At 51.2% G+C, this 27,532-nt stretch overlaps 8 protein-coding genes across 8 annotated transcripts; 5 read left to right on the top strand and 3 right to left on the bottom strand.

The window, feature by feature from the left end:
• Nucleotides 1-1,819: 1,819 nt before the first annotated feature.
• BO85DRAFT_218027 (uncharacterized protein) lies at nucleotides 1,820-2,894 on the bottom strand. Its single transcript, XM_025654663.1, has 2 exons — nucleotides 2,512-2,894; nucleotides 1,820-2,430 (listed from the first exon to the last, which is right to left on the bottom strand). The coding sequence occupies exons 1-2, from the start codon at nucleotides 2,813-2,815 to the stop codon at nucleotides 1,871-1,873; spliced, it is 864 nt and encodes a 287-aa protein (XP_025517985.1). The 5' UTR covers nucleotides 2,816-2,894; the 3' UTR covers nucleotides 1,820-1,870.
• Nucleotides 2,895-6,649: 3,755 nt separating this feature from the next.
• On the top strand, nucleotides 6,650-8,753 carry gwt1 (putative GPI anchor biosynthesis protein Gwt1). The gene is made up of 2 exons (XM_025659548.1): nucleotides 6,650-6,939; nucleotides 7,055-8,753. The coding sequence occupies exons 1-2, from the start codon at nucleotides 6,844-6,846 to the stop codon at nucleotides 8,447-8,449; spliced, it is 1,491 nt and encodes a 496-aa protein (XP_025517984.1). The 5' UTR covers nucleotides 6,650-6,843; the 3' UTR covers nucleotides 8,450-8,753.
• BO85DRAFT_217977 (amidase) lies at nucleotides 8,585-10,944 on the top strand. The gene is made up of 3 exons (XM_025654662.1): nucleotides 8,585-8,844; nucleotides 8,910-9,481; nucleotides 9,553-10,944. The coding sequence occupies exons 1-3, from the start codon at nucleotides 8,720-8,722 to the stop codon at nucleotides 10,704-10,706; spliced, it is 1,851 nt and encodes a 616-aa protein (XP_025517983.1). The 5' UTR covers nucleotides 8,585-8,719; the 3' UTR covers nucleotides 10,707-10,944.
• Nucleotides 10,945-13,434, bottom strand: pdeA (3',5'-cyclic-nucleotide phosphodiesterase PDE1). The gene is made up of 2 exons (XM_025654664.1): nucleotides 12,905-13,434; nucleotides 10,945-12,667 (listed from the first exon to the last, which is right to left on the bottom strand). Exons 1-2 carry the CDS (start codon nucleotides 13,001-13,003, stop codon nucleotides 11,183-11,185), a joined length of 1,584 nt encoding a protein of 527 aa, XP_025517982.1. The 5' UTR covers nucleotides 13,004-13,434; the 3' UTR covers nucleotides 10,945-11,182.
• Nucleotides 13,435-14,954: 1,520 nt separating this feature from the next.
• BO85DRAFT_217734 (SSH4 family protein) lies at nucleotides 14,955-16,865 on the bottom strand. Its single transcript, XM_025654660.1, has 3 exons — nucleotides 16,328-16,865; nucleotides 15,924-16,229; nucleotides 14,955-15,843 (listed from the first exon to the last, which is right to left on the bottom strand). The coding sequence occupies exons 1-3, from the start codon at nucleotides 16,764-16,766 to the stop codon at nucleotides 15,080-15,082; spliced, it is 1,509 nt and encodes a 502-aa protein (XP_025517981.1). The 5' UTR covers nucleotides 16,767-16,865; the 3' UTR covers nucleotides 14,955-15,079.
• Nucleotides 16,866-17,513: 648 nt separating this feature from the next.
• Nucleotides 17,514-19,493, top strand: BO85DRAFT_217920 (aminopeptidase P family protein). The gene is made up of 2 exons (XM_025654661.1): nucleotides 17,514-17,793; nucleotides 17,909-19,493. The coding sequence occupies exons 1-2, from the start codon at nucleotides 17,700-17,702 to the stop codon at nucleotides 19,273-19,275; spliced, it is 1,461 nt and encodes a 486-aa protein (XP_025517980.1). The 5' UTR covers nucleotides 17,514-17,699; the 3' UTR covers nucleotides 19,276-19,493.
• Nucleotides 19,494-22,987: 3,494 nt separating this feature from the next.
• Nucleotides 22,988-23,687, top strand: BO85DRAFT_217695 (uncharacterized protein). Its single transcript, XM_025654659.1, has 2 exons — nucleotides 22,988-23,456; nucleotides 23,518-23,687. Exons 1-2 carry the CDS (start codon nucleotides 23,131-23,133, stop codon nucleotides 23,546-23,548), a joined length of 357 nt encoding a protein of 118 aa, XP_025517979.1. The 5' UTR covers nucleotides 22,988-23,130; the 3' UTR covers nucleotides 23,549-23,687.
• Nucleotides 23,688-24,659: 972 nt separating this feature from the next.
• Nucleotides 24,660-27,516, top strand: BO85DRAFT_415030 (J domain-containing protein). The gene is made up of 6 exons (XM_025657670.1): nucleotides 24,660-24,912; nucleotides 24,970-25,054; nucleotides 25,141-25,367; nucleotides 25,451-26,108; nucleotides 26,169-27,110; nucleotides 27,180-27,516. Exons 1-6 carry the CDS (start codon nucleotides 24,883-24,885, stop codon nucleotides 27,338-27,340), a joined length of 2,103 nt encoding a protein of 700 aa, XP_025517978.1. The 5' UTR covers nucleotides 24,660-24,882; the 3' UTR covers nucleotides 27,341-27,516.
• The last annotated feature ends 16 nt before the right edge of the window (nucleotides 27,517-27,532 follow it).

Below are 27,532 nucleotides of genomic sequence, written 5' to 3'. Positions count from 1 at the left end.
ACATCCTACCGGCCGAGTAACTTAACCCTGTGTTGTCCAACTACAAATCTACTTTAGCTAGTTAAAATCACGCACTGATAAAAACAATCTCAACAGTTACAGCACTAAATCATACTCTACAGTATGGACTCCATACGGTGAGTGCACTTCAAAGGAACTCATAAAATTAAACGCCGAATTCCCCGCGCCTCTTCCCCGACATCCAACTAAAAACAACTAACCAGAATAGACTTAACCATTTACATACTATACTTAGACTAGATAGATAGATAGATAGATAGATGGATGAATAAATATAAGGGCTGCTGCTGCAGCCTAGGCAGGCTGAAAGCTAGTAGTAGGCTCCATCCGACCCAAAGTTGACTTAAGTTACGATCAACTGCCGTAACTTAGAGTAAGAAAATATGATTAGTACAGTAAGTAGTAACTAAACGTATCCGACCGGTCCGACCGAAACTATAATAATCATACCGAAATATGCCTGCATTAACTTCTTTTGATATATCATATTTTTTCGACTCAGCCAAGCAAGCCAAGGCCAAGAGCCAAGGCAAGAAATTGAATCAGGATCATCAGAGAGTTTTAATGGAGGCTCGGTTGGAGAAGACAAGACAGAAATGGAAAGCTGGGTACTGGGTACTGGGTATACAGCTTCCGATCGGAAGCTTACACAAGAAAGGGAAAGGAAAGAAGGAACTGGAAGAAGAATAGTGGGAAAGAACAGACAGAGAGAGGGTTTTCGGGAGTTATTCTGGATCCGATCTCCCCGGTTTGATCCTCTTTTTTTTCTTCTTCTGTGTTATTCTTTTCTGTGCTAGTTTTGGATTGAACGCTTACTCTGCCGAGCTCGAATCATCTTTGAAAGGGAGGTGGATAGTCGTAGCTGGGGTTGATTTCTTTTGTCTACTTCGAGTAAAGTATGGATGGGCCTTGTAGAAAGAAAGAAAATCCGGTAGACGAGCCGGTGGGCGGCGGGCCGGCTGGGGAAAAAATGAATGGAAGATTTGCTAATCGGATGGAAAGTGTGGTACGCAGATGGTTCTGGAAAAAGTAAAAATTTACAAAATACATTCCATGAAGAGGGAAAAAAGGGGGGTAGTATACACTGGGTCATTCTGGGGCTCTGATGATGATGTTTACGACGATGAAAATGATCATATTGTGGTTTTCTGGTTGAATCTGAAACCGACCATGTGGATTCGTAGCATCTCGGTTATCGACTTTCTTTCTCTTCTTTCTTTCTTTTCTCTCTCAATCTAGATACTATTGACTAATCAGACCATTGAATCATGTAATCTGATTCCTCTGCATCCCCCCTCCTTCTCTATCCAAGCGAATCATGAGGAAAACGTGGAGTTGCCGTTCCATCATCTCCCGCCGGCAATTTTCCTCGTGTTCGCGGCCCGAAAATCACGGATTTGTTTCTGCTGGGGCGGGTCATCGGGAGAGCTGGAGCTGGGACTGAACGGGTCAGATCTGCCCTGTTCCACGATACGGTGTGGTGACCGCCAATGCCACCAAGATAACCGGACCCCTGGGGATTTTTTTCTTTGGTGGATGCCAGGCGAGAGGCAAGCCAATTTCCGGATCCAATGAAGCGCCTTTTATCACGAGTTCATGCAGACAATTTGGTGATAGCCCTGTGTAATATGACCAGCCCGAAAGTGTGTGTTGTTTTGCGTAGTTGTACGCAGCAGTGTTTCGCGTCCCAGATACCAGGGCCTCCCCGTGCGTTGAGTCGGAGAGTATTGATCGTAACCATCATCTGATAGCTTGGCTTGCTGAGCCTCCAGGCAACAACTGCGATTGCCTTGGCCTCTTGCAAGAACCTCTTTCCTTTCGTGAGAGACCCACTTGCTTGTCCATCGTCTCACGACTGATGCGGGTTCCAGGCATAGCCGTAGTCATTCCGGGTCTGAGGTGGAAGCGTATGTTGGTGATATGGCTGCGGCGCATGCATGAGAGAATATCCTGCCGGTCTTTCTGTGGGTATTGTCGGTACTGACATCGGCCGCTGTCCAGGCACGTAATGAACTGGCTGTGGAGGATGGGGTGCTAGGTCATCTACCGGTCCACGAGTGGCGTTCCCGGTGTGATATGCCTGTGCATACGATTGAAATGTCGGGTCTGGCTGGGCACCGACAGGCGCGCTGTAGCTGACCTGCGGTGGCGCGACAGACATTGCGCTCGCCGGCTGAAGTTGATTTTCGAACAGGTACGGTTCAGCCCGGTTCCCATAATTCGCCTCGCTCGATTCGCATGTTGAGGGTGACCGGTTTGTGCCATAGGGTGGCCATTCCGACCCTACCGAGACACGACTGGACGTGGAGATGACGGAGGGGGCCCTAGAAGCTGGATTCATCCCCAGAGGCTCTGCAAACTGCGTGGCCGGGAGCATAGACCCGGGAGCAGCATTGCTATAAGTTCCTTCTGTTGATGCGCAATAAATGTCTGTCAGCCATTTCAAGTTCTTTCTGTAGCTGAAACAAACGAACGAGACCGGCCACCTACCCATACCCGAATATCCTTGCCTACCAGCCAGGGCGAGCTGATGCTTCAAAGCTCGAATCTCATGTTCCAACGCCACATTCCGTCGGACGACGTCGTCAAATTGTTCCCCCTTGGCTTTCAACTCGGCCACTTGGTGCTCCAGCCGTTCAATGTGCTCCTTGGTCCGCTGACGAATGGTTCTTTGGGCTTCCCGATCGTTGGCGCGCTTCCTCTCCAGCTGTTCGGCAGAGAGCGACGTCACTTTACGCGCCCCAGCACGGGACTCGCGCTTTTTGGCCGTGGGGGGTTCTGGAGTAGGGCTCATCCTGCACTTCAAATCGTAATCAGGTGGGTGTTGATGTGAGAAGAAGAGCAGAAGAGGGTTTATTGCAGGTGATAGGTGTGATTCGTATAGGCAACGTGATGCATCCCAGACAGGTGTGTGGACCGCCAGAGGTACTTGAGCCCGCCTCTCAAGATGCGACTATAGCGGTTCCAAGTGCGTGGGTCGCGCTAAACTAGGTATATATATACCCAAGGGGACGGACAGAGGCCGTCTGATAGGAACAAGGTGGGCGGGTAGATACGTAGGTAGACAGTAGTTACTTAGTAGGGGTCGGTGGTGGAATAATCTTTGTTGAGCGTTTGAACGAAAAAGAATCAGGGAACTGCCTGTTTTGGGCATGGCTGCTAGGACCCATTCCAGCTCAGACAGGCTCTGACTGGTGCAGGCAATAATTAGGCACGTATGGCCTGGGAGGATCTAGTCCTGGCTTGGTCTCCAGATCGTCCCTGTCTCTGCCTCAGACAGCTTGGAGTCTCCAGCTCCCCAACTTAGTTATCAGCAGTAAAACCAGTAAAGTAAGTAATACACCGTACACTTTCGTTACCAACCGTTGGCTTGGGGCCCGAAGACGCGCCAATAAGCAGATCCCTCGAGCAGTCCAATCCCATGAAGGAAGGGGGAGGGGGAGGGGGGGGAGAGAAAACACACGGCTTTGGTGCAGTGCTTTTCTTCAGGTAGCTCTTACGATGGGTCAGCGGCGCAGCGCTATGAGCACCTTCCGACCCTCCCGACCTACAAGCACGCTCTAATTCGCAACTTGGGGGGGTCCCCTCAACACCCTAGACGGGTTGGCCTGGTTGCGTGGCGGCAGCGTACACCAGTCAAGTACCGACGCCGTTATGCCGGTTACCCCGAAAGAGCAGAGACAAATTGGCACGTTGTTGCTGTCCCTCTCCTATCCTAGAGCATGTCCAGCACGGAGTCTGCATGGAGTATCATCCCTTGTACGGCATTTAGTAGTAGTATTGGCCATCCGGTGGATCTTAGTCCTTCCGGGCCACATGGCAGACCCGATTCAGTAGCGGGTTCATTATTTCATTAAGCGAACGAACAGAAAAAAAAAGGACCAAAAAAGCAAAACCCAAAAAGAAAATGTGGAAATGGAAATGGGGAGGAAAAAAAAGTACAAAATTAAACGAAGTTGAAAACCATGGGCGACCGACGCCGCCCTGGGGCACATACAGAAGCTTCATGGCGTTCGTTCAACCTCAGGAGAAAGTAATCCTTGGCACCATGCCGGGGCTTAAGCCCAAAACAGAGATCAAGTTGAGGGTAAACCGACTGACCGACAGTCAGAAACTGGCAGTTGGAGGGCCGCTGCAGTGCAGGCGGGACGGGGGAATACCGAGAGCGACCAACTTTGACCATAAGGGTTAGAACGTTCAGAGACCAAGCGGAGCTGACCATAGGTGTGGGTTTTGGCTGTTCAGACTACCGACAAAGTACGACGGTGGCTGACCACCATTCTCCCAGCGATCTGCGGGTTTTGCATTGGTATGCACGATCCCCAGCGGTTCCAGGATCCCGAATCTCAGATTTCAGGATCTGCCAGGCTATCAGATGTGGACAGGACAGTCACTCCTGACCCCATGAGTGTCTCTGTTGGAAGGGCTCACCCATGGTTGAGCAAATGACGTCTTGCCGCCTGTTCGTACCAGCGATTGCAGACACCTCCTCGATTTACCCGAATAGGTTTTGTGAAATGGATGTTCCTATCGGACTCCTTAAGGGCGGAGCCTTGGGAAGGGAGTAGATACTAGGCAATCAGCCCCTTTGGGTTCAGACGGAACCATGGTAGCACTGGGGTTGTGCTCGCCACGAGGAGGAGTAGATCGGGTCCACACTCAGGTCCTCCATCAAAACCAACTACGATTTGCTGCGCCAAGCGGAAGGTTGGTCCAGAAAAGCCCTTCTGAGTAATCAGAACCAATCGACTGCCGGATGGGATTCGTGTCGGGAGACGCCCGGCGAAAGAAGCCCCGTAGAACATCGAAACCGACGGCTCCCAAATACCCTCTGTAGAATAAATCACCACGGGAGGGATGGAGTAGGCAATGTGCCCGAGTCTAAACGGCAAAATCCGACGGGAGGGAAGGAAAAGGGAGCACCACCATGAGAAGGCCCTGAGAGAAATGGCTGGCTGAACGTGGATGCATGACGCACATTGTGCCTGCCTTCTCAGGTTAGTCGGTTTTATTTCTAAAAGTTTAAATGGAGTCTGGATCCCACTTCTTTTTTTCCCCCTCCCTCGCTTTTGCTGCTCTTCCCTTTTTTGCTTTTTCTGTTGCTCAGCCTCATTCCCTTGAAACTTGGCTTTGCAGGGATGAGAGAACTCAGGTTCATATATAATTGACAGCAATAAAATGTCCCAGCAAGAATCAGCCCAAGACACAAGACAGAATGGAATAGACCATGTTCTGGAGCTGGTTCGTAGTGTCAATGTACCCCGGACACGGAAGACCAACATACCGGTCGTCGGCCGAATGGCCCTAAAAAGATAATCTCCTAAGGTAAAGCCGTGCTAAAGCCGGTCGGTGGGCCTGATAGCTGCATATCATTGTCCCAAGCTGCATCCGCACGGGAGACGGCCGTGTACTTTACTGAAACTCGCTGGTGATCATTCATTTCCCTCCGACTGATTGGTCTGTGGTGGGTGCATTCCATGATTTTTTATTAATCGTCCATTCGTCGTTCATGTCAACGCAAGCACCATAAACTCAGTATAATGTAGTAAGCGGCACAGCATATCTTGTGAGCTAAACCTTGGCTGACCCAACCGGTCCTTAGCTCGAAACAACGACGCATATAGCCTAAAGCAGTTTCCTGCGTGATTGTCCTACCAGGGGGACACGGAGAACCTCCGTCCCCCCCGGGGCTCACCTTCTCATCCCTGCTCCAGTAGGAGTATAGTATAAGCATCTAGTGGCATGGTAGTTGTTAGTTAGTGCCCCCCATCATGCTTAGCAAGCTCCGTGGGTGAAACTCGGTACGCCCCCTTGCTAGCATCTGGTTGGCCCCCCAGAGAATGTAGATCGGAAATATTGTGGAGGCTCCAGCAATGGCAGCCTGGCAGGTGGTAGGTGGTAATCAATTGCCAATGAAAACCTTGCACGCCACAGTCATGATCGGTCTGTCGCACATAAGCGCGATAATTCGATACAGTTCTTGGCTGATCTTTGATTTTTCTGCCCTTTGTTTTCGTCTTCTTGCATCCCCAGCATGGGATCCATCACAACAGACCCTGCGATTGCAGATTAAGCAGCAGATTGCTTCTTTTCTTTTCCTGTCTCCGTGTTTCAGACTCTTGAGCACTCAGCCATATGAGCTCATTCTGTGTGGCACTCTAAGCAACGTAATTGGGATGAACAATGTGATGGAGAACAGTGATATATGGTTAGTCACCATTTTGTCTGAAGCAGAGACACGGTGATTGATTGACAAGTCGGAAATATATTTCCCAGGCAGGAAAGATGGCAGAGGATGATTTGCTGAGAGAAAGGGAAAGAAGACCATGGAAAAGCTGAGCCGTCGACGAGGCAGACAAGACACAAGCACGACAAGCAAGAGGGAAAATGAGAATCGGTTTTTGGATGGGTTGAATCAGAAAGGCGGGGAGTTGTATGGATGTGTATGGATCTGTAACCGGATTACCATACTCGGTATTCCTCTTTCCAGGTACACAAGCCTCCCCCGTACAGCCTAACCCCAATGAGGGAAGTTGCTGGCCTGAGGTCCTCCAGACTAAAAGCGGCCAGATTGTTTTGTTCGCGCGTCATCGCAACTCTCACATTACTTGCTTGCATTCTGCCTTGACTTGACTGACTTGTTGACTTGCTGCTCCCTACCTTGCGCCGGCCACGTCTCACTATCGGTGGGTAGGGCTTCTGATGCAAGATTAACTCCAATCTATCTGCAGCTTTGCACACATTTGATTGTTTGCCTTTCCCTTCTACCCCTCTATCGGTCTTTTGGCCTTTTTGGACTTCTGGTCCGAACAAGTAACAGCTATGGACCCCAGCTACAAGGCTCGCAAAGAGGCCTTCGTGTCTGATCTTGCTGGTGGTAGCATTCTTGAGATCAATGCTGTCACATTAGTCGCACCTGTACGTTTCTCTTCCCCTTGACAGTTGTTCGATCTCACCAGTCCAGAAGCAATGGCCTGGGATACGTCACACACCCCCAGGCAGTGGTAGCTGACTCTCTACGGGATTGGTCTAGGCCGCTGCTCTCTTATGGTCAGCGCTACAATCACGCCTTTCCTTCTTCACTCCTTACAGCTCAGCAGCACTGGTGACCGACTTTCTGCTCAATGTACTGGCCATTCTGTTTGCCACGACTGTCTACTCCTCTGCGCCATGGACGCTGAACGTCCTGCTGATCGCCCCCGCCCTCCTGCTGTTTCTCAACTCGAGACCTCCCCGCAGCCAGCAAAAGGCTAAACCTCCACCGAAACCGACCCAAAGCGATAGGAATGCAGCGGACATGCCTGAATCCTTACCAATTCACCCATTTCTGACAACATATCGTGCAGCCATGATGATCATTACCTGTGTAGCCATCTTGGCGGTGGACTTCCAGGCGTTTCCACGGCGGTTTGCAAAGGTGGAAAATTGGGGCACGTCACTCATGGATCTGGGTGTGGGATCTTTCGTGTTCTCCGGCGGGGTAGTATCTGCTCGCTCTGTGCTTAAGGGCCGAAGCAATGGCGCTCGGAAGACTCCGGTAGGCCAGCGGCTGATAGCATCCACGCGGCACTCGGTCCCTCTACTTATCCTGGGTTTGGTCAGGCTGTACAGCGTGAAGGGGTTGGACTATGCGGAGCATGTGACGGAGTATGGCGTGCATTGGAACTTCTTTTTCACCCTGGGTCTTTTGCCACCCTTCGTGGAGCTCTTTGACAGCCTGGCTGCCATTGTTCCCTCCTATGAAGCTCTTTCGCTGGCAGTTGCTGTGTTGTATCAAGTCGCTCTGGAATCGACTGAATTAAAGAGCTATATCCTTGTTTCCCCTCGCGGACCAAGTTTGCTCTCCAAAAACCGGGAAGGCGTGTTTTCGTTCCTGGGATACTTTGCGATTTTCCTGGCAGGCCGTGCCACTGGCATTCGGATCATTCCTCGCGGCACCACTGCCCAACGGTCCCCCCAGCAGGCGAGAAGAGGTGTGCTGGTGACTCTGGGTGTCCAAGCGCTCGCCTGGTCTGCGATCTTCGTTCTGAATTCTACCTATGCACTAGGCCATGGCGCCAACATTCCGGTCTCGCGCCGACTTGCTAACATGCCGTATGTTGTTTGGGTATCTGCTTTCAACAATGCTCAACTGTTTCTTTTTTGTCTTCTGGAGACAGTTTTCTTCCCATCGGTGCATCGGGCATCCGGGAAGGACGGTGAGGCCGATCGGGTGTCTTTTGCGACAAGCCGGATTTTGAAGGCATTTAATCGCGGCGGACTGGCTATCTTCCTGGTTGCCAACTTGCTCACCGGGGCAGTCAACCTGAGCGTCCCGACACTGGATGTCAGTACGGCCCAGGCGATGGCAATCCTCATCGCATACGCCGCGGCGCTCACAGGCGTAGCACTAGGATTGGATCGGGCCAACATCAAGTTGGCAATTTGAAATACAAAATGGGCGAAGACATAACACCTCTCTCCAGAAGGAGGGGGAAAATAATCAGATTATAATGAAGAATAATGTGTATATAGACGGTGGTCACCAACTACTTCTGGTCGAGATGCGGACCGAAATCCGGGGTCCAGTAGATAAGCAGCTGTTTGGGTTCTGGCCGGTTGGCTTGGCGATCAAGCTGGAGGAAAAAGAAAGGAAGTTCTCCCCGTAAATTCTTTCTTTCTTTTTCCTCCACTCTCACCGACACTTCCTGATCACATCATGGGTGAGAAAGCTCCGTTCATCCACTATCCAGAGGCCCGGCCGGGCCCCACCGTGCCGTACAAGAATGAGGAGCAGGTGATCCCCGTCATCCGCGGCCTTCCCTTGGCCGTCGGCGCCAGTCTGTATGTCTTCCTTTCTCATCATCTCCCCTCTCAGCCACAACTACTTAATCATCTTCCCTCTCTAGTATCCAGAACATTGGCTTCATCCAGAGCTATCTCTGGGGGACCACTGGCTTCGATGTCATCCGCAACCTCCCCCTCAACCAATACTCCGCCCGATATGATCCGACCGTGATTCCCGTCGCTAACCCCAATGCTCCCGCTGCCGACCTGCCAGTTCCCACGCAAAAGCGACAAGGCAATGCAGGCTACTACACTTCTGCCGACTATATCGCTCGCTACACTTCGGGCGAACTGACTCCCCTTGCCGTCGTCGAGACCCTACTCCCCCTGATCCGCCGCGATGCCAAACCACCCGGCAAGCACTCGATCGCCTTTCTAGACTCGCAAGTCGACAAGATCCGCGCCGCAGCAGAAGCTTCTACACAGCGATACAAAGATGGCAAGCCACTGGGCCCAATGGACGGCATCCCTGTCGCAATCAAAGACGAAGCGCATATGGAAGGATACCGACGAACTCTAGGCAGCAAACTCGACTTCACCGGCGAGTTTACGGGTACCTCCTGGTGTGTGAAGCAATGGGAGGACGCCGGTGCCATCGTCATTGGCAAGACCACCATGCATGAGTTGGGTCTTGGTGAGTAGTGCAACTCCCAACATACCTCACCTGAGCTTCCTAAACAACTAACAACCATCTCCACACCCCAGACACCACAAACAACAACCCCAACTTCGGCACCCCCAGAAACCCCCATAACCCCGACTACTACTGCGGCGGCTCCTCCGGTGGCTCCGGCTACGCCGTCAGCGCAGGCCTAGTCCCTATCGCCCTAGGCGCCGACGGCGGAGGCTCAATCCGCATCCCGGCCTCCTTCTGCGGCATCTGGGGACTGAAGACCACCCACGGCCGCGTGAGCGGCTCTCCAACCATCTCACTGGCGTCCACCACAGGCGTCTACGGGCCCCTAGCCTCCAACATTGACGACCTAGCCCTCGCCTACCGACTCATGGCCACGCCAGCCCCGGAATCCTCAGACCCCGTATCAGCATCGTTCCCCTCACCACTCCACACCCTCCCCTCCACCCCAAACAACAACAACACCTCAAAAACCATCGGCATCGTCCGCCCCTGGATCGAGACCGCCTCCCCAGAAGTCCTCGCCATCTTCAACGCGACCCTCGACCACTACCGCAAGCTCAAGAACTACACGATAATCGACATCACAATCCCGTACCTCCCCGAAGGCCAAAAAGCGCACGCTCTCACCATCCTCTCGGAAGTAACCTCATCCCTCACCCCATCCCAGATCTCGCACCTCACGCCCGCCAACAAAGTAATGGCTTCAATGGGCATGTGGCAAATCAAAGGCCAAGATTTCCTCGCGGCGCAACGTCTCCGTAACTGCCTCATGACGCATCTGGCTCACTTGTTCCAGAAACACCCTGGCTTGATGATCGTCACGCCGACGACGCCAATCCCGGGGTGGAAGATTGCGGGCGGCGAAGCGGATCTGAAGCGTGGAGTGTCGGATGGGAATTCTACGGTCAGGAATATGGAGTATGTCTGGTTGGCGAATTTCTCGGGCTGTCCGGCGATTAGTTGTCCAGCTGGGTATGATGTGGTGGATGATGGAAGGAGGGTGCCGGTGGGCGTTATGGCTATGGGGGAGTGGGGGAGTGAGGAGGAGTTGATTGAGTTTGCGAGGGATGGGGAGGGTGTTTTGGGTGAGGTTGCTGCTGCTGATGGTGGTGAGGGTGAGGGTGAGGGTGAGGAGGAGAGCTCGGGGTTGACGGTTCCGAGGGGGGAGGGGGCCGCTTGGGAGGATGTTATTGCTAAGGCTGGAGAGGAGATGAGCTCTTAGGATATGGGTTGGTGGTTGTTTCCAGGATTGTTTACTGGTACTTTCTTACGGTGTTTATGACTGTCTTGTGGTCACTCTAAATAGCCATGCCGTAGTGACCAAGGGTTTATAACTCTGATTCTAATGACACTATGTTCGATTACACCGGTGGTATCTGCTAAATCACATGATGCAATAGCAAGAGGGTAGACGAGAGATAATCTGCTCACAAAAGCCGCGCCAAAAGATAGAACAAGAGAAGTAAGATAGAACAAATAGGAATGGAAAGGTAAGAGGAAGATGCACTAAGGATCATCTTTGCAGACATGGGCCCCCGATAAGAACTGGATTCATATGACGTGGTCCAAAGTCATGTATAGATATAGCCCGTTGATATGTTCCCCTCTATTGCATGGCTCGGTGTCACAAGAAGCAAGGAGCACCGGACATGTTCGGTGCAAGATAGACAAGCCATGCTGGACTTGCGGTAACCGACATCAGATCAAAACGCTCTCGCCACGTGTGGGGACTCGAAATTCGCATCCTAGTCCGGCAGCTTGTCCCTGGGCTTTGAGTTCTTGCAGGATCCGCTCCTGAGGAGGTGGGCCATCATTCATATCGTCCTTAATATGTATGATATAGACCAGTAGTCCGGTCAGAGGTGGTTCTGGCCACTGGAGCACCGTGAGAGGGTCTGAACTTTCTGCCAGCGACACATCCATACCAACTTCACTCGGAGCGTGGGAAACGGCTGGGCTTCCTTCCATGTTTTCGTCAATGTCTTCTACAGCAACTCTGGCACGCGTATGGCGACGTGACGTCCTGGCCGATCCCCGACGAGAGCCTCCTCCACTTTTCTCGCCAGCGAGAGCAGCCTTCTTTGACTTGGGACTGAGAGCTGGATCGCCGGCTGCCTCGGGGGCACTTGCACGTTTGCGTTTTCTTATCGAAAACGAATCTGGGTATTTCAATTCTGTAACCTTCTGTGCCAATACAATCAATTCATCGATCAAGTGACGTGGGCACAAATGGCCGTATAAGGAGGCGTCGTCAACATCATCGTTATAGGAGCATTCAATGAAGATCGCTCGCAGTTGAGAGGCAACGATCTTCGGGGCTGCTGCTTCCCACACGCGTCTGTTGCGCGGATTCATTGAGATCGAGTCAGGTTCAACGTCACCGAAGATGATCACTTCTCGCTTTGTCGTAGGCTCACGGATGAAGAAAGCTGACGACTCCACGGTGGCCCAGCCATCCTTGCCGGGTACGCGATAGCCTGGCGAACGCGCTCCGGAAAAGTAGCCGGTCTCTGGCTCGTCGAATGACATCGAATAGGCCCTTGGGTTCAATCTCATTGGGTCAACACCAAAAGGGGCGCTGCTCATCCGGCGTTGAATGTCATTGTCGACGCTTGATCTCTGCCTGCAACACCCGTGACTGATAGCCAGGCATTTTGCCAACAAGCCCTCGCAGACTCGCGTATAGCCTTTTTCATCACCACGCCCCATCATGGGGTTTCCGCCCTCCATAAGTCGCTGGTAGGTAACAAGGCCAGCACCGCCATCCTCATCAGAGAGGTTTGGCCAAATCACATCGTTAAACACGTGAGTCTTAATGGCAGCAACCACCGAAGGCAGAGCGGCCAACGTTTTCGCGCCACTTCCAGCCTCCAGAACTGGAGTGTTGATGGCAAACGCTGACAGGTGGTCTAGATGAGGATGTGTGATGCAGACAGCGCCGATAATATGCCGGAAAACATGGGCTGCATTTGCTGGTACATTGTTATGTGGCAGTTCGAGCCCAGCAAATGGCCCCTGATCCGACGACTTTTGGTTATTATCACATGGTTCCAAAGTGTCGATAATGCCACATAGAAGGGTGCCCGCATCAACAGCTACGATCGAGTTTGCGGACCATTTGGTGGATGTGGATCGGACCAGAAGTCCAGTGACTCTATCCTCACGGGGACCTCCTGTCGGACCCTTTCAAGGGAAGCGTTAGTGGTCGACCTTGAATGCGAAACCCGCCAGCGATGAAATGGGTTGAGGTGTAGTGAGAATTCGAGAACATGGCGCGGGGAGAAGTGTGAGACATGGCGCATCGATGCTAGTGATCGGACTCGCCAGTAGGCAGACTTTCAGGGTTCGCAATCATGTGTGTAAAGAACAACGTCATGGCCACCCGGGACTGACAAACACAGCATGTGAGACAAAACTTACCAGCACGATTATCTGCAGACTTGGAGGACCGGGTCCATCTCCTTGGCCAGCTGCTTCTGGAGGGTTTGCGCCTACAAAAGGCAATTCAGACTCTTGCATTTTGAGTGTGAAGATGGCTCAAGGCAGAAGTCGCCAGGGCATCAATTGAACCAGCAATCGATGGGATGTGTTGGACTCCCAGTACAAATAGCCCTTCCGGACGAACTCTAGCCCTTTTTCAGAGAACCACTTGGGGTAGCGGCCGGACCTTGTGTGGATACCTCCAAGGATCTGGGCCAGGCGATCCTTACGCTTTTTATCGGAATGAAGCTATAAAGCAGTTCCCACAAACTGGAAACTATCGCCGTTGTTGCACTGCGTATCTCGTCGGAGAATAAGCAAGGGCCAAAATGCATATACTCCACCTAGGGCGGCTGAGCGCAGATATTAATGCACACCACCCTCGCTTTATTGTGCAGATGTGGCTGTGGGCGGCTGTAACTTCCTCGATTTAGTGTACGTCAAGTCGAGAGGTGTGGTGAGGATGAAGAGAAGAAACTTTCCCCGTTCTTCTTGGAGAGCTGCGTGATGCTTTTCAACCTAGATAGCGGTCAGGCTGGCAGCTAGGCCTATGCGACAAAAGGTTGCCAAACCCCCAGCGCGTCCACTGTTGGGGGCGGCACTTCCCCGTGAATCTGGGGCAAAGCTGCGTCGCACCAGGCCAGTTAGCGCACCAGTTGTTGGCGGTCACTCGCTCGCCACTGGGCACCTGCAGCACGCTAACGGCCGGGGCTGAACAGATGATTCAGTGGCTGGAGGGGGGGTCGGAAATCACCGTTGGCGGCAAAAGCAAAATTGAGGGAGCTTGTTTAGGAGCCAATGAAGGATGAGAGGTATTGTTTAAAGTGAGAGAAGTAACGCAATATATTGGCGACTGTTGTTGCTTCAAGTCTGCTGAGTGATTCAACTTGGAGAAGATAAGGTTAATGGGAGGCAATGTCCGACCGAGAAAAGCAGCAGGGAAGGTGAGCCATTGCAGTACGAGGACCAGCCAAGGGACAAGGGAGGAACAGAAACTCTATCATGTGCGTTGAGAGATGATAACCAGCAAAGTCAGTCGGATCAGTCTATGGAAGATCAAGGACGGAGAGAATCGTGCGATGCAGTGCTGGTGGACGTCGTCTAGTGGGCATTTGGAGATGCATATCTTGCGTGCGAACGGAGAAATGCAATGTGGAGGATGAAAGAGGATGGAATATGATGATGGAAGAGAAAGATTGGGGGGAGGTTGAGCAGAGAGTAGTCACTGACTGGCACTGATCGATGACGCGCTGGTTGCGGAAGGAGCAACAGAAGACTGAGAAAGAGCCTTGTTCCCGGAAATAATCCCAGCGCTGAATATCACTGGATAAATAAATATAGATACAGTTAGTATAATACTAGCGAAATAGATAGCAGTAATAATGAATAACATTTATTGGGTCGAACATGTGGGGGAATGGGGCAATGGATGGACCGGTACTACAAACTACGATCTACTGTTTTCTTGGTTATTATACGCCGTGCTACCTGATGCAAAATATTTCATTGCCGCTGGTTATACAGCGGCGCAATAGCAGATGACCACTCGATTGCTACACATACACAAGAAGATACAGGGAAGCGCAGACAAGGAATGATATAAATAGCCACTGTATGTGTTCAGCCATGAAAAACGTACTCCCAGACAAACACCGCGATAAATTCACCCAGTTCAATAGCACCCATTTTGGACATGAATTGCGCAAGGAAACAAGGTTATCATTGGAACTGCATTGTCCTCTCGTTCGGTCGGTCAAGGCCAAGAAGACCCCTGGCCAACCGCCTCAACTCGAAGGGAACGTGAGCATGATGGATTCGGCCCTGCAAGGTGTCCACGACCTCAACCGAGACAATTGTTCCAAATGACAAATGAAGACAGAAACGACCAGACCCTATATACGTAAAATTCATCATTGCCACGTCTAGCGGCGTAACCGTGAAACCTAACCCGTAGAAGAATCCCGCCTGTGGAACGCCGACCGTGGCCGCTAAAATCAGGGAACAGTAGTAGAAATAGAACCAGTGGCTGAAACATGTCGTATACACATCGAAGAGACGCTGCGCCAATAACTGATGGATGAACGATAACAATATATGCGGGACCTCGGTCGCCTTTCAGGGAGTCTCGTTGGGATGCGTGCCGTGACCGTCGCGGTTGCCAACAGCAGCGTCGTAGCTAGGTATCGGAGGCTGTTCGTCAGAGTGCAGGTCCTCGCTGCCTCTCCGACTGCCGTCCGGACTGGAATACTCGGGAGGTGGGACTTGGTCGAGATCCTCTGTATGCAACAAGGGGACTTGCTCGCCATCGACGACGTTGGTGCGACTGGATCCTTCGCCAACGTCCTCGTTCGACGGGATGTGGGCAAGCTGAGCCAAGGAAATGTCGGTGGGTGACCGCACAGGGCCGGGACTAGCAGATGGCGCAACACGGACAGTCGAACTGGTGCGTGCATTATTGGCATCCTGGTAGACCCGTTGGGAAATCTGAGCTGCACTCTCCCGACCCGACTCTAGTAGGATACTGCCTTGCTCGCTGCCGTAAGGCGGAGGCGGAGCCAGACTACCAGTCATAGGGGCCAAACCCCATTTCTTGACGTTGGCCTCGATGAACACAAAACCCATCTGACCGAAGTTCACATGGACAGAGCAAGGTCCATTGGCTCCAACAGTGGGGAAGAAGTTTTGGGCTTTATGACCGTGAACGACGTCCTCCAGCTTCTTGCCATTGCGAGTGAAGAAGATCGTACCCGAGCGAGGCCGATACCCTACTCCGATCACATCACCTTGCAGAAGGTGAGGACCATATGGTGTTGGTGCAAACGGCTGGTTGTGTCTCCTGTGACCAGTGGACTGGTATGCGACCGAAGTCTTGTGGAAGCCTGACATCATAAGGAACAATATTAGCGACCGTCGGATGACCGGTATCACCCCTCCCCCAATAAGACACCCAAAGACGCACCTGGTAATTTGAACAAGGGATACGGTTTTGTAGTCATCCCAATACTGATAAGAGTATTATCAGGTTTGTCGTAGATCTTAGCCTCCCAGTAATAAACGTCATTTTGTTTCGGAACAGGCAAATTGGTCTGGACACTGCATTCCGAGTCGTAGAACTCGATTTCCGTACGGCCTTCAACAAAGCAATTGGCAATTTCCAGCTCTGGCTGGAATTCCCAAGCCGATACTCCTTTTTCTTGAATCGCGAGGAATTGAGAGAGCGATATGTCGGTTTGTACGGACTCGGGCGGATTGGCTTCGATGAACGCTGTCGTGTATTAGCGACAAATGCACATACGTCATGCTTGACAAGACCCCATGGTCGTCGTTCGCCCAAGAAAATAGACAAAAGAGCCGGTGACTTACCCTTCGCTCTCATATACTCTGATCGCGTGAGATCATCCATCGTCTCCAAGGCTTCCGCCTCCTCGCGCGCAAACGCTTGTTCATCGTCGAATTCACCCGGTCGGCCGATGCGATCGAGAATGATTCTACCACGCTGAGTGTATTTGAAGAAAAAGAAGACGGCGAGTACAAGCACTGCAACGGCAGCGGACCCAAAGGCAGAGAGGACGCCTATCAGGATACCCTTGCCGGTAGAACCCGACGAGTTGCCACTGACGCTAACTAGACCGCCATTGCCTTCTGACATGGACAACAAGACATGCTCGATGTTGGAGGCGACTAAATTGGGATCGGTCGGAGGGGGTTCAGGAGCAGCGGTGGGATTGATTCCAAGAGCCGTGGCAAGAGTCGAGGGAGCATCAAAGAGAGCACCGGGCCCCGATGCCTCAGATCCCCGCATCGTTCATTGACTGGTTGGAGATGTTGCGTCGACACGGACTCGCTGGCGGAGAGGAGAGATGGTAACGCTAAGCCGAATATTATTAGATAAGGAGGGAAAGCGACACTAGGGAAATGGCGGGTAGATGAAAGGCGTAGGGGAAGGGAAGGAATGAGAGATGGAGAAAGTTGCAGAGGAGTGGGAAAGAGATGAGGAGCGATGATGAGGGAGTTTCAAATGGGGAGAGTTGGAGGTCGGGACCAAGAAACCAGAAGCAGAAGCCCAGGACGAGAGAGAGGGAGACTGAGAGAGGCGCATGTGGGGGGCGAAAAGGTAGCGACGCTTCCGGGGCAATGCGCTCGATGCTTCCGGATGACAGCACTCAAGGCATGTTGTGAACTCCTAAAGGAGATACAGGAATTAGATGGGCCACGTTTGAGATCAGATACACTCCTACATATGTCTGCTGGCCAACTAAGTTGTTCCCCCCAAATAACTGTCCATGCAAGGTCCCAAGCAGTCCAGGGAAAAGGGATGAGGCACTCCAAGAGTCCCTTTGGATGCCTGATCAGGGAAACTTAATCAGCCGTCACTCTTCAATCATCTCACATTAAGGACGTATCTCTTGTCTGTAAGATACTGTATGGACAGTCTGGCCAGGCCCATCAGTCACACCCTATTTCTGGTATCTTAGCTGTTCCACGGCAGTAATAATACAAGACCGATGGACTCCGCCGGAGACCCTGTCTAAACCCGATAGAGAGACACGCTATCGCTGGCTGTCATTCCTCTCCCTCTTTCTCCCTCCTCTCGCTTTCTAAGCGCTGTCTTATCTCCTCCAGTCCCTCTATCTCCCTTCCGTGCCTTCATTCGGGTCCCTCACCTCTGTGACAGGCCTGTCTGTATAGGTCCTCCCTTCCCCCTTTCTGCCTGTAGACCGTGGTAAGCAACAGGATGCGTGTTTCAATCCCGCCGGAGCTTGTCTCGAGCCTTGGTGCCTGCGATATCAGCGTAACGGTGCGCGGCGAAGGGATCGATAAGTATCCAGGTATGTCTCATGCTGTGAACCCCCAAGATATATACTCTTTCCTCCCTCGCCTTGTCATTCTTCTCCTGCGTTAATCCTGGGGCGCCCAAAGACTAACAGGAAGTCCTTGGCGCAGCCAAACAACATGCGCGCAAAGTCGCAATGAAGCTGGGTGTGTCCAGCGGCCTTATCTACCTGGTTGGGAAACCAACCATCAACTGGGGCGATTCCGACCAACCACAACCCTTTCGACAGCGACGGTACTTCTACTATCTTAGTGGAGCCGATGAGCCGGACTGCTTTCTTACCTACGACATCAACAATGACTTACTGGTTCTCTATGTTCCAGACTTTGACCTGCACCGCGCAATATGGATGGGGCCCACGTTGACCACAGACGAGGCTGAACGGCGGTTTGACGTAGACAAAGTGCGCTACTATGCTTCCCTACAGAGCGATATTCAGTCGTGGGTAGAGAAATACAATCATGCCGCTCCAGTCTACATCCTTCATAGCTCTCAGCAGCCCCAATTCATTTTCCGGCAGCTGAACCTAGATGATCAGCGCTTGCTGCCCGCAATGGATGCGGCGCGGGTGGTTAAAGATGATTATGAGCTTCGTATGATCCGCCACGCCAACAAGATATCCGGGTTGGCCCATCGCAAAGTGCTCGAGAAAATCCACAAGATGTCCAATGAAGCCCAGATCGAAGGCCTCTTCCTCGACACCTGCGTGTCGCACGGAGCGAAGAACCAAGCATACGAAATCATTGCTGGTTCGGGACCCAACGCAGCCACCCTCCACTATGTGAAGAACAACGAGCCCCTCAAAGGACGACAGCTGGTCTGTCTGGACGCAGGTGCAGAGTGGGAGTGCTACGCAAGTGACGTGACCCGCACCTTTCCTTTGGCCGCCGATTGGCCCAGTTCATATGCCCGCGACGTCTACCAAATCGTAGAAGAGATGCAGGAGGAGTGCATCAAGCGCATTAAGCCAGGTGTGCGGTTCCGCGACTTGCAGGTGCTTGCCCACGACATAGCCATCAAGGGCTTGCAGAAGCTAGGTGTCCTCAAACCGGGCACCGTGGAGGAGATTCGCGTGTCGGGGGCGTCGGCCATTTTCTTTCCTCACGGATTGGGCCATCACGTTGGACTGGAAGTCCACGACGTGTCCGAGAAGCCAATCACGGGCATGGGGCTGCCTAACAGACCTTGCAGACCTGACTTCATCCCAGCCATGAGCCAGTCAGTCCCCTTGCTCGAGGAGGGCATGGTGGTCACCATCGAGCCAGGCGTTTACTTCTCCAAGCTGGCTCTGGCAAATACCCGGAAACTGCCTCAGGCGCAGTACATCAACTTCGAGGAGGCCGAGAAATACATTCCCATTGGTGGCGTGCGGATAGAAGACGACATCCTGGTCACTCGGACAGGGTATGAGAATCTGACGACGGCGCCAAAGGGCGAGGAAATGCTGGAGATCATCCGGCGCGGGATCGACAATTAGCCGAGCCGTCATGTCAACGATTCGATTTTGCCTTGGCGGTGACAAAGAGCTACTCTCGTTTCACATTTTACTCCATTTCCCGTCAGTGTATGACGATGATGTAGCCAGTCTAGACCCTCCTTCGCATTGTTGCTTGTGTGGAGCGTTGCTGTACCACCTTCAATTACCGAGTCGCACCAAAATGGCATGATTGGTTGCTGAACGGGAATGCTCTCCATCTTCTTCATTCCCCTCAGCAGTCTCGATTCCGTCAGAGGCGTTTTCCCACCCTCCATACCTACGTAGTGTGTATCCCATTCCCATCCTCATCTCCTTCCTCCTTGGATAACCGGGAAAAGTATCTACCACACCAGTAGTACTCAGTAGGCCAGAAGCAAAATCCCATCATCACTTACCTAAGATACCTTACTACCACCCATTGTCATACCTCACATCCTCAACCAAGGAACCAACGCAACCCCGAAACACAACACGAATAAAGACCACCACATGAAACAATCATTCCCGTCTCAGGCACACATACACAGGCACATCCTCATCTCCAATATTAGCAACAACACGACACGACACAACACAACACACAAACGAAGTTGTCCGTCCCATCCCATCCCGCAACTAACCGCCCCCCATCCATCCATCCACTATCCCTTCCTCCTCTCCCGAACTTCTTGTCTAGACCTAGCCTTTCCCTCACAGTCTAGAAAATCCACGATCATTCCAAGCCAAGATTTCCCACCCACACACAAAATCTCCACATATTCATTTTTTTTCCCCCTTAGTCCTTACGCCCCCATCGTGAATAAAAGCCACAAAAGGGGGCGGTAGATAGCAGTGTGGAGGGGTGGAGTAGGTTTGCCGTGCCCTAGGGCTTGCAAGGTACGTAGTAGTAGTAGTAGTAGTAGTAGTAGTAGTAGTAGTAGTAGTAGTAGTAGTAGTAGTAGTAGTAGTAGTAGTAGTAGTAGTAGTAGTAGTACTTTTTGTTATTCATGCGTGAACAACAACACCACCACCACTACCACCAGCAAGCAGCAATAATAAAAATAATAATAATAAACTGTGGTAAAAGGGGGAGGGGATGGGAGGGGAGGGTTTGGATGGGTCACATCAGGGCTAGTTAGTTAGTTCATCGTGTTCTCCATTTGCGGGGGTTAGAAGAGAAAATGGGACTTCCGACGGTAAGTAGTAGTGTTGGAAATGGAGTCTCGGGGAAGACGGAAGGAGATGGGATGAGTTAGTACGTAGTTCCAGTGTGCCCACGTAGAGCTGGACAGTGGACACAAGTTTGGGGGGTCGGTTAGTTGGTTGGTTTAGTGCGATAGGGCTTTGTCTTTTCTGTGAGTGAGTGAGTGAGAGAGAGGGAGATGATGGTTTGTTTGCGAGTGTGAAAACGAAGTAGATGTGATGTTTAGATGGGCCACGTTCGTTGGAACTACGTGGTTGTGGTTGGAGTAGGGTAGTAGTTATACTATAGCTTCATAGCTATAGCTATGCATATCAGTTAGTATAAGTAAGTGGTACACTAGGTTCGCAGTTTGCTTTCGATCCTGTCTGCCCTGCAGCTACCTACCTACTTACCTACCCAACCAACCAACAATAAACAAACAACTTGAACAGGAACTCTACTCCGTGATTCAGGCATAAAACTACCCAAGTTAAGTAGATGCCAGTAAAACTTTGATATCCACTACTGCAGTATATTCAGGCATGCATCCTACTAGAGGACCTGTCTTGCCAGATGGCTTGCCAGCCACGCGCTACGTAGTCGCATATCGCAAATGGTTTGTCCGGGTCCGTTCGCCAGGAACAAACAAAAAAGCACTCATGCACAAAGAATAACTATCGATGCCAAAGGAGTATAGTATGGGACATGTGTCAAGGCCGGATTAGAGCCACGAAAGTCGGTCAAAGCAGAGTTTTTTTGCGGCTTTTTTTCTTTTTTTGTACCGAGATCTGCAGAGATTTCTTGTCCCTCTATTTTGTTGCCCCCAAGGTGATTGAGTTTGTGGAGGGGGTGGGCGAGAATTTGATGAGTTTGAGGGATATACCTTGTTAGTTAATTAGACTGGTTGGGTACGATGTTATTGATGCGGTTTCGGCTGCGTTGAGGCATTATTATTTATTATTGGGATTATCGAGAAGGGTGCACCCGTATAGTTAGTTGTTCCGTCCCGTCAACAATTGATCGACAAAAAGGGAAAATTGGATCTAGAATTATTGATCGATTCCCGCACAATAAATAAAGACTGCTAGTACTATCTAAGTACTACTAGTAGTACCATCTATCAGCCATGCCGCTATAGATCGACGCGCGGAGTAAATAGGAAACAAAATCTGACAAGTTTGACAACTGAACCAAAAGATGCCCGATTTCCTCCGTAGTGAAAGATGCTGCCGAAGCAGCCGTGGTAGGATGTTGTTGTCATCTCCTGACTGACTGAAGTGATTGAACACTAAACTGCCTTGGACTCGACTAATGCAAGGTAATTTTGGCGCGTCATAATACCCGCTCGGCCCGTACGGCATCCACCCCTCGCCACTCGCCAGGCTGAAACGGCTTGAGCAAGGTGCGTGGTTGTAACCAGAGTCCTCGTGGGTTTCAAATGTGGTCCTGCAAAAAGGAAATAGAAAGTGCGTGGATATAGATATGACTAAGAGAAAACCATGTCGATCGAGATCACATGACATCACAGCTGGGGACAGCGGCATCGGAGACGGGTTTTGGTATCGTAACAGGAGTACCTTGTTTGCTCATCGCAGAGAAAATTTGGCTCATTCGGGGCCGAGAACCTCCTTCTGCATGGCGTCAGACCACTGCATTTTGGGATAATATTTGGCAACATATTTTTTATTTTTTTGTTATTCTTTATTCGGTTCCCTTTTAACCCTTTGTTCAACGTTCTCCTGATGGTCTAATAATTCCGTTTAATCCGATTAAGTTGCACCGTGGGTACTACTGACTGGGCCGCATTAAAATTCTTTCTTCTGTTTCTGTTTCCTTTGCCAGGCGCACAGAACTCAATCAGAGATTTTATTTGTGTTAGGCAGCTAGGCTGAACCAGAATTATCTCACTCATTGTGGAAGGCAGCGAATAGTTCTTACTGGTTCCATCACGATGGGAGGAGGCAAGGGAAAGAGAAAGGAAAAGGGTATAACCAAGAATAGTAGTAGACTAAGTAACTAGACTTTTTGTCGGGGAGTAGTGACTCAGGAGAACCCTAATTCGTGAAACTTCTTGTACCTACGGAGTCGCGCCCTTGTGCTCCGTAGGGCCACTAAGAGATGATTTGGTGCGAGCCAAATCACTACGCAATCGCCCTTCTCCATGAGACCACATTTCACCATCGGCAAGCAGGGTTAGGTATTTCTGCTTCTAGACTGCATCAGAGTGGAGTTGGCACTCCCGACAGTAGGGGGATGCTTGAGTGGATCCCCCCCGAGCCGGATGTGAAGATTTTCGTCCTGCTTTCTGTGCCTTTGTAACCTTATTGGGATGTAGTGAGTCACACCACTGCTTTCCCCGTTTTGGCAATCGTTCGGGTTGCGCCATTCTCCATCCGCCATCCACATCTATATATACGCCTGTTCCCGCTTCATGATCTCCTGATCCCCCTTGGCTTGGGTTTTTTCCTCACCTCATCTCATCCTTCCCAGGGGTGATGGTCACTCCTTCCTTTCTAATCGTCTTATTATAAAAAAAAGACCTCTTCGGACAATAGATCCCCTCTTTATAACTGGGGACTATTGTCTTGAAAGATACCCGCTTCCCCTACTACACCTTTACGACCTGCACCCCGAAAAGAATAAAAAAGTTTCAACAAGCTATATATCCTCTTTTTCGCCGGATTGGACGGAGAATGGGCCAGAGACATAATCGACGTCGCACACGACCCCGATCTCGAAACCGCAGCGTCAATCCTTTACATCTTCCGTCCCACCCTTTCTCACGACCTGTCAATACCTGCGCTCCAGCTGTTCCCTCCGCTTTCGACTGTCCTGAAATACCCGCCCCGACCTGGCACTATGGGCATTTGCTAGGGCAGAAGCGTGATCGTGCGCTGAGGATGGAGGCTTCTACGCTGGAGGCGGAACAGTATCGTCTCTTTGGCGGTGTCCCGGGCGACGATGTTGGTCTCTGTTATCGCATGTTGGAGTACTTCGGTGGACTCGACTATATCGATTGGTGAGTTGTCTTGACTCAAATTCTAGCACTGGAAGAACAATGACTAACAGTTCCCTCATAGTCCACAATCCTTAAACGCACTACCTGGGTGACTTTAATCCTGCAGACGTCATTGGGCTTTCTTTTGCAGCAATCCTATAATTGTCGTCCAGGCGGTGGAAAAAATAATTTTTCAACAAAACCAAAAAAGGGAAACGAAGGCATACCCAAATGGCACGCAATACTCAACCGATCGCCAACGGGCCCCATCCCGACATTATCGAAAATCAAAATCCGACATCAGCGAAACCAGAACAATACCAGCTCTCGAAATAAATGCGCGAGAACCAGTTTTCAATGGAGGACCCAAGTCAATGACTTGTAGCAATGAAGATCCCCTCTACCTGTGAGAAGGGAGAGGCGCGGTTGGATTGGTCTTTTGAAAGGCTTGGCCATGTGAACGCTGGCATGGAGGAAACCGGCACGCTTGCAACGTCGAGATCAGAGGGTCTGCCATGGCGAGGGCTTAGTCGCTTTCGTGGGTCGAGTTCGTGCCCGACCCAGTCTCCGGTCATTTTGGCGCTTGAATTCCCTGCGAAGCGGGTAAGTGACTCACATTGTGCGGATTTCTTTTTGCATTTCCGTCTGTCTAGCGTGTAGGGGACCTCCGTTCCCACGCTAATACCCAGAGCTGGCTCTGATGCTCGAAATTTATGAGGAAACGGAAATTACCAAAAAGTTTGGGATGGCGTTAAAAGTTGTCCATTCCTGGGATACACAAAAAAGAGGGATACCAGTTTTATGATGAAATGAAGCTTGGATGTGACATGCTTGTATACCTAAACCCGGAGATTTTCCTGTATCCTAGTAGATAGACCTGAGCGCTGTACAGTATCAGTATGTACGGCCTGACATTTGTCAAAAATTGACATTTGTCGAAAAAATGTCATTATGATAATTCATTCATACAACAGAGCTTCTGAGAAAAAGCGTAGTCATCGCAATCGAGTCATCGACGAAATAGTCACGCCTTCCGGAGGACTAGTTAGCTAAAAGTCAAAAGTAGACCCAAAACTAAGCACATGACCCTGAAAGCCTGAATAATTGGGACCAAGCCACCAATCCCAATCAAGCAGGCGGTGTAGCCCCCTACGGCCCCGTAAAGGACACGGTCGATCACAAGGTACAGCCGACGCCGATGCGGATAATCCCATCTTGTCGACAGTTACTCCGGCCTGCTCTCTCACCTTCCCTCCACCTTCCACACTCTTTTGTCACGCCTGACAGAGGGATAATGCTCCTCTATTATACGACTTGAACCCTATACTAATTGTCTTGATCTGCTGGATATATCTGTCACGCAGCGTACTCAGTGTCCGGGAGACACTCTTTTTGTTCCAGTCCTGCCCGCTGCGGGCGACCGTGTCCATTGTGAACTTGCTTCACCATGTCTACCGACTACAATTACGATGACAAAGTCGGTCGCCTCTTGGATCAGAAGCCAATGAAACACACGAACTGACTTTTTCACTAGGGACAATTTTTCCCGTTCTTTGTCCTGACCCTCACCAGTCTCGTCACACTCCCTCTCACATATAACCTTCTCCGGCCGAGCAAGGGTTCGTACCAGCCTTATACCCTCTAGAGACTCGCAGGTTTCCACCGCCAGATTGTGGTTGGTACTAATTCTTCCGTTTGGCTGCAGGTCTCGAAAACACCGCTCCCCGGATAAAGTCCGAGTTCAAGCCAGAACATGCAGAGCTTATTGAGGCGCAGAAGCGCAAACGCCTGCGCAAAGAGCGCCGCATTAAGCGCATAATCACCGTTGTTGTGGGTTACGCTGTCATGGCGTGGATGGCCTACCTGATTGTCGTCACCGCGAGGACGGTGCCCAAAGTTTGGGACCCTTATGACATTCTGGGTGTTTCAAGGGTGAGCATTCAATCTGTCCACCTGGCGTTTTGGTCGCCTCCACCAATAGGTTACTTAGCTGTACTAACTATGGCGACTTACAGAGCGCTGATGAGAAAGCCATCTCGAGACACTACAAGCGCCTTTCACTTATTTACCATCCTGACAAGATTCGGCCGGACCCCGCAAAGAATGAGACTATTGAGATGCTCAACGAACGTTTCGTTGAGCTTACCAAGGCGTACAAGGCGCTCACCGACGAGGAAATCCGCAACAACTACATCCAGTATGGCCACCCTGATGGCAAGCAGAGCATGAGCATCGGTATCGCTCTGCCCACGTTCATCGTTTCGGAGGGTAACTCCAAGTACACTCTGCTGGTCTACGGTGCACTGCTTGGTGTTTTGCTGCCCTACATTGTCGGAAAATGGTGGTATGGCTCCCAGCGCTACACTAAGGAACGTGTCCTTGTCGCAAGTGCCGGAAACATCTTCCGCGAATACAAAGAGGACATCACCGATGGCGGCATCGTCAACGCCCTGTCCTCCGGCGCAGAGTTCAAGGAAATGCTTCAGGGACCTAAAACGGATGCAGGACTTGCCAAGCTCGAGAAAAAGGGTCTGGCTGAGGATTCCACTTTCCTGTCGCCCGAGGACCGCGAGATCATTAAGGGTTTGGACGAATCTAGCAGACGCAAGGCTCTGGCATTGCTGTGGGCTTACCTCGGCCGCGTTGACCTGGAAGACACTACACTTAACGGAGGTACGTGTATTTGCATCCAAAGCGTCTCTTTAGAATCGGCTAACACTGATGTACCTACAGAAAAGTACGAAGCTGCACCGATCGCTCTTTCGCTGAATGAAGCTTTCACAGCAATCGCTCTGGCATTCGGTAACGTCCGACCCATCCTGGGTTCTTTCCGGACCTCCCAGCATCTCATCCAAGCTGTTGCGCCTGGCTCGTCCCCTCTCCTGCAGCTCCCCCACTTCACCGAGGAAGTCGTTAAGTCGGTTGAAGGCGCCGACGCGAAGGAACACTTCACCGTCCAGAAGTTCATGAGCATCCCCGAAGACAAGCGTCGCAGCCTCACCGTCGGTGCCGGCCTCATGTCCGAGAAGCAGTACACGTCCGCCGTTACCGTTGCCAAGCAGCTCCCCGTTCTCGAAGTCTCCCGTGCCTTCTTCAAGGTCATGGGCGAAAAGGTCATCACTCCCAGCAGTCTCGTCCAACTGGTCGTCAAGGCCCGCTTCATCCCTCCCGGATACAGCGGAGACGTCCCGCCAGTTAACCCCATCGATCTCGAAGACATCGACCCCGACGAAGATGACCTCGACGCCATCATGGGCCGCAAACCCGCGAAGAACAAGACCACCAAGCTCGTCAACGGCGTCAAGGTCGAAGAGAAGGTCGAATCCATCCAGCCTCCCCTCGCTCACGCCCCCTATCTGGCCCGCGACCACTCGCCTCGGTGGCATATCTTCCTGGCCGACGCCAAGCAGGGCAAGATGGCCGTTCCTCCCTTCACTTTCACTACCTTCGATAAGCCCCTCTTCGACGCCGACGGCAAGCCCACTTTCAACGTCCAGACTCTCAAGATGCAGTTCCAGGCTCCTCCCCAAGTCGGTGACTTTACTTTCGTCATGAACATGCTCTGTGATAGCTACCTGGGTCTCGATACTAAGATGGAAATCACCCTTCACATTGACGATCCGGCCAAGGCGGCCGCTTTGGATGAGGAGGATGATATCAGTGAACCTGACGAGGGTAAGCCACCCCCATTAAACCTTTAGTCTCACAAATAGATTAACCTATACTAACCATGATAATCTACAGACTCAATAGCCGGCCAAATGCAAGCCCTCAAGACCGGCCAACCACCCAAGAAGAAGACCAAGAAGCCTTCTGACGACTCCAGCGACGATGACGAAAGTGATACCGACGGAGATGCAGGAGATACCAGCGATACGAACACAGAGACCGATGTTGATGACTAAAGCAGATAAGTGTGGATTTAGTAGAGAGAAGAGAGAAGAGAATGAAAGAAAAAAAAAGAATATACCAAGTTCATTTCTATTACGGGATACTTCTACTACTGCTACTAACTATACTACTGGAGTTTCTATTTTCCTTTATTTTTCTTTTCTTTTTTTTTTTTTTTTTTTTTTTTTTTCATATTTACTACGTGG

This window comes from Aspergillus piperis, assembly GCF_003184755.1.
Source record: "Aspergillus piperis CBS 112811 unplaced genomic scaffold BO85scaffold_4, whole genome shotgun sequence".
Taxonomy (NCBI): Eukaryota; Fungi; Ascomycota; class Eurotiomycetes; order Eurotiales; family Aspergillaceae; genus Aspergillus; species Aspergillus piperis.
The sequence above is the reverse complement of the archived record's forward strand: the minus strand, read 5'-3'. Positions and strand labels throughout refer to the sequence as shown.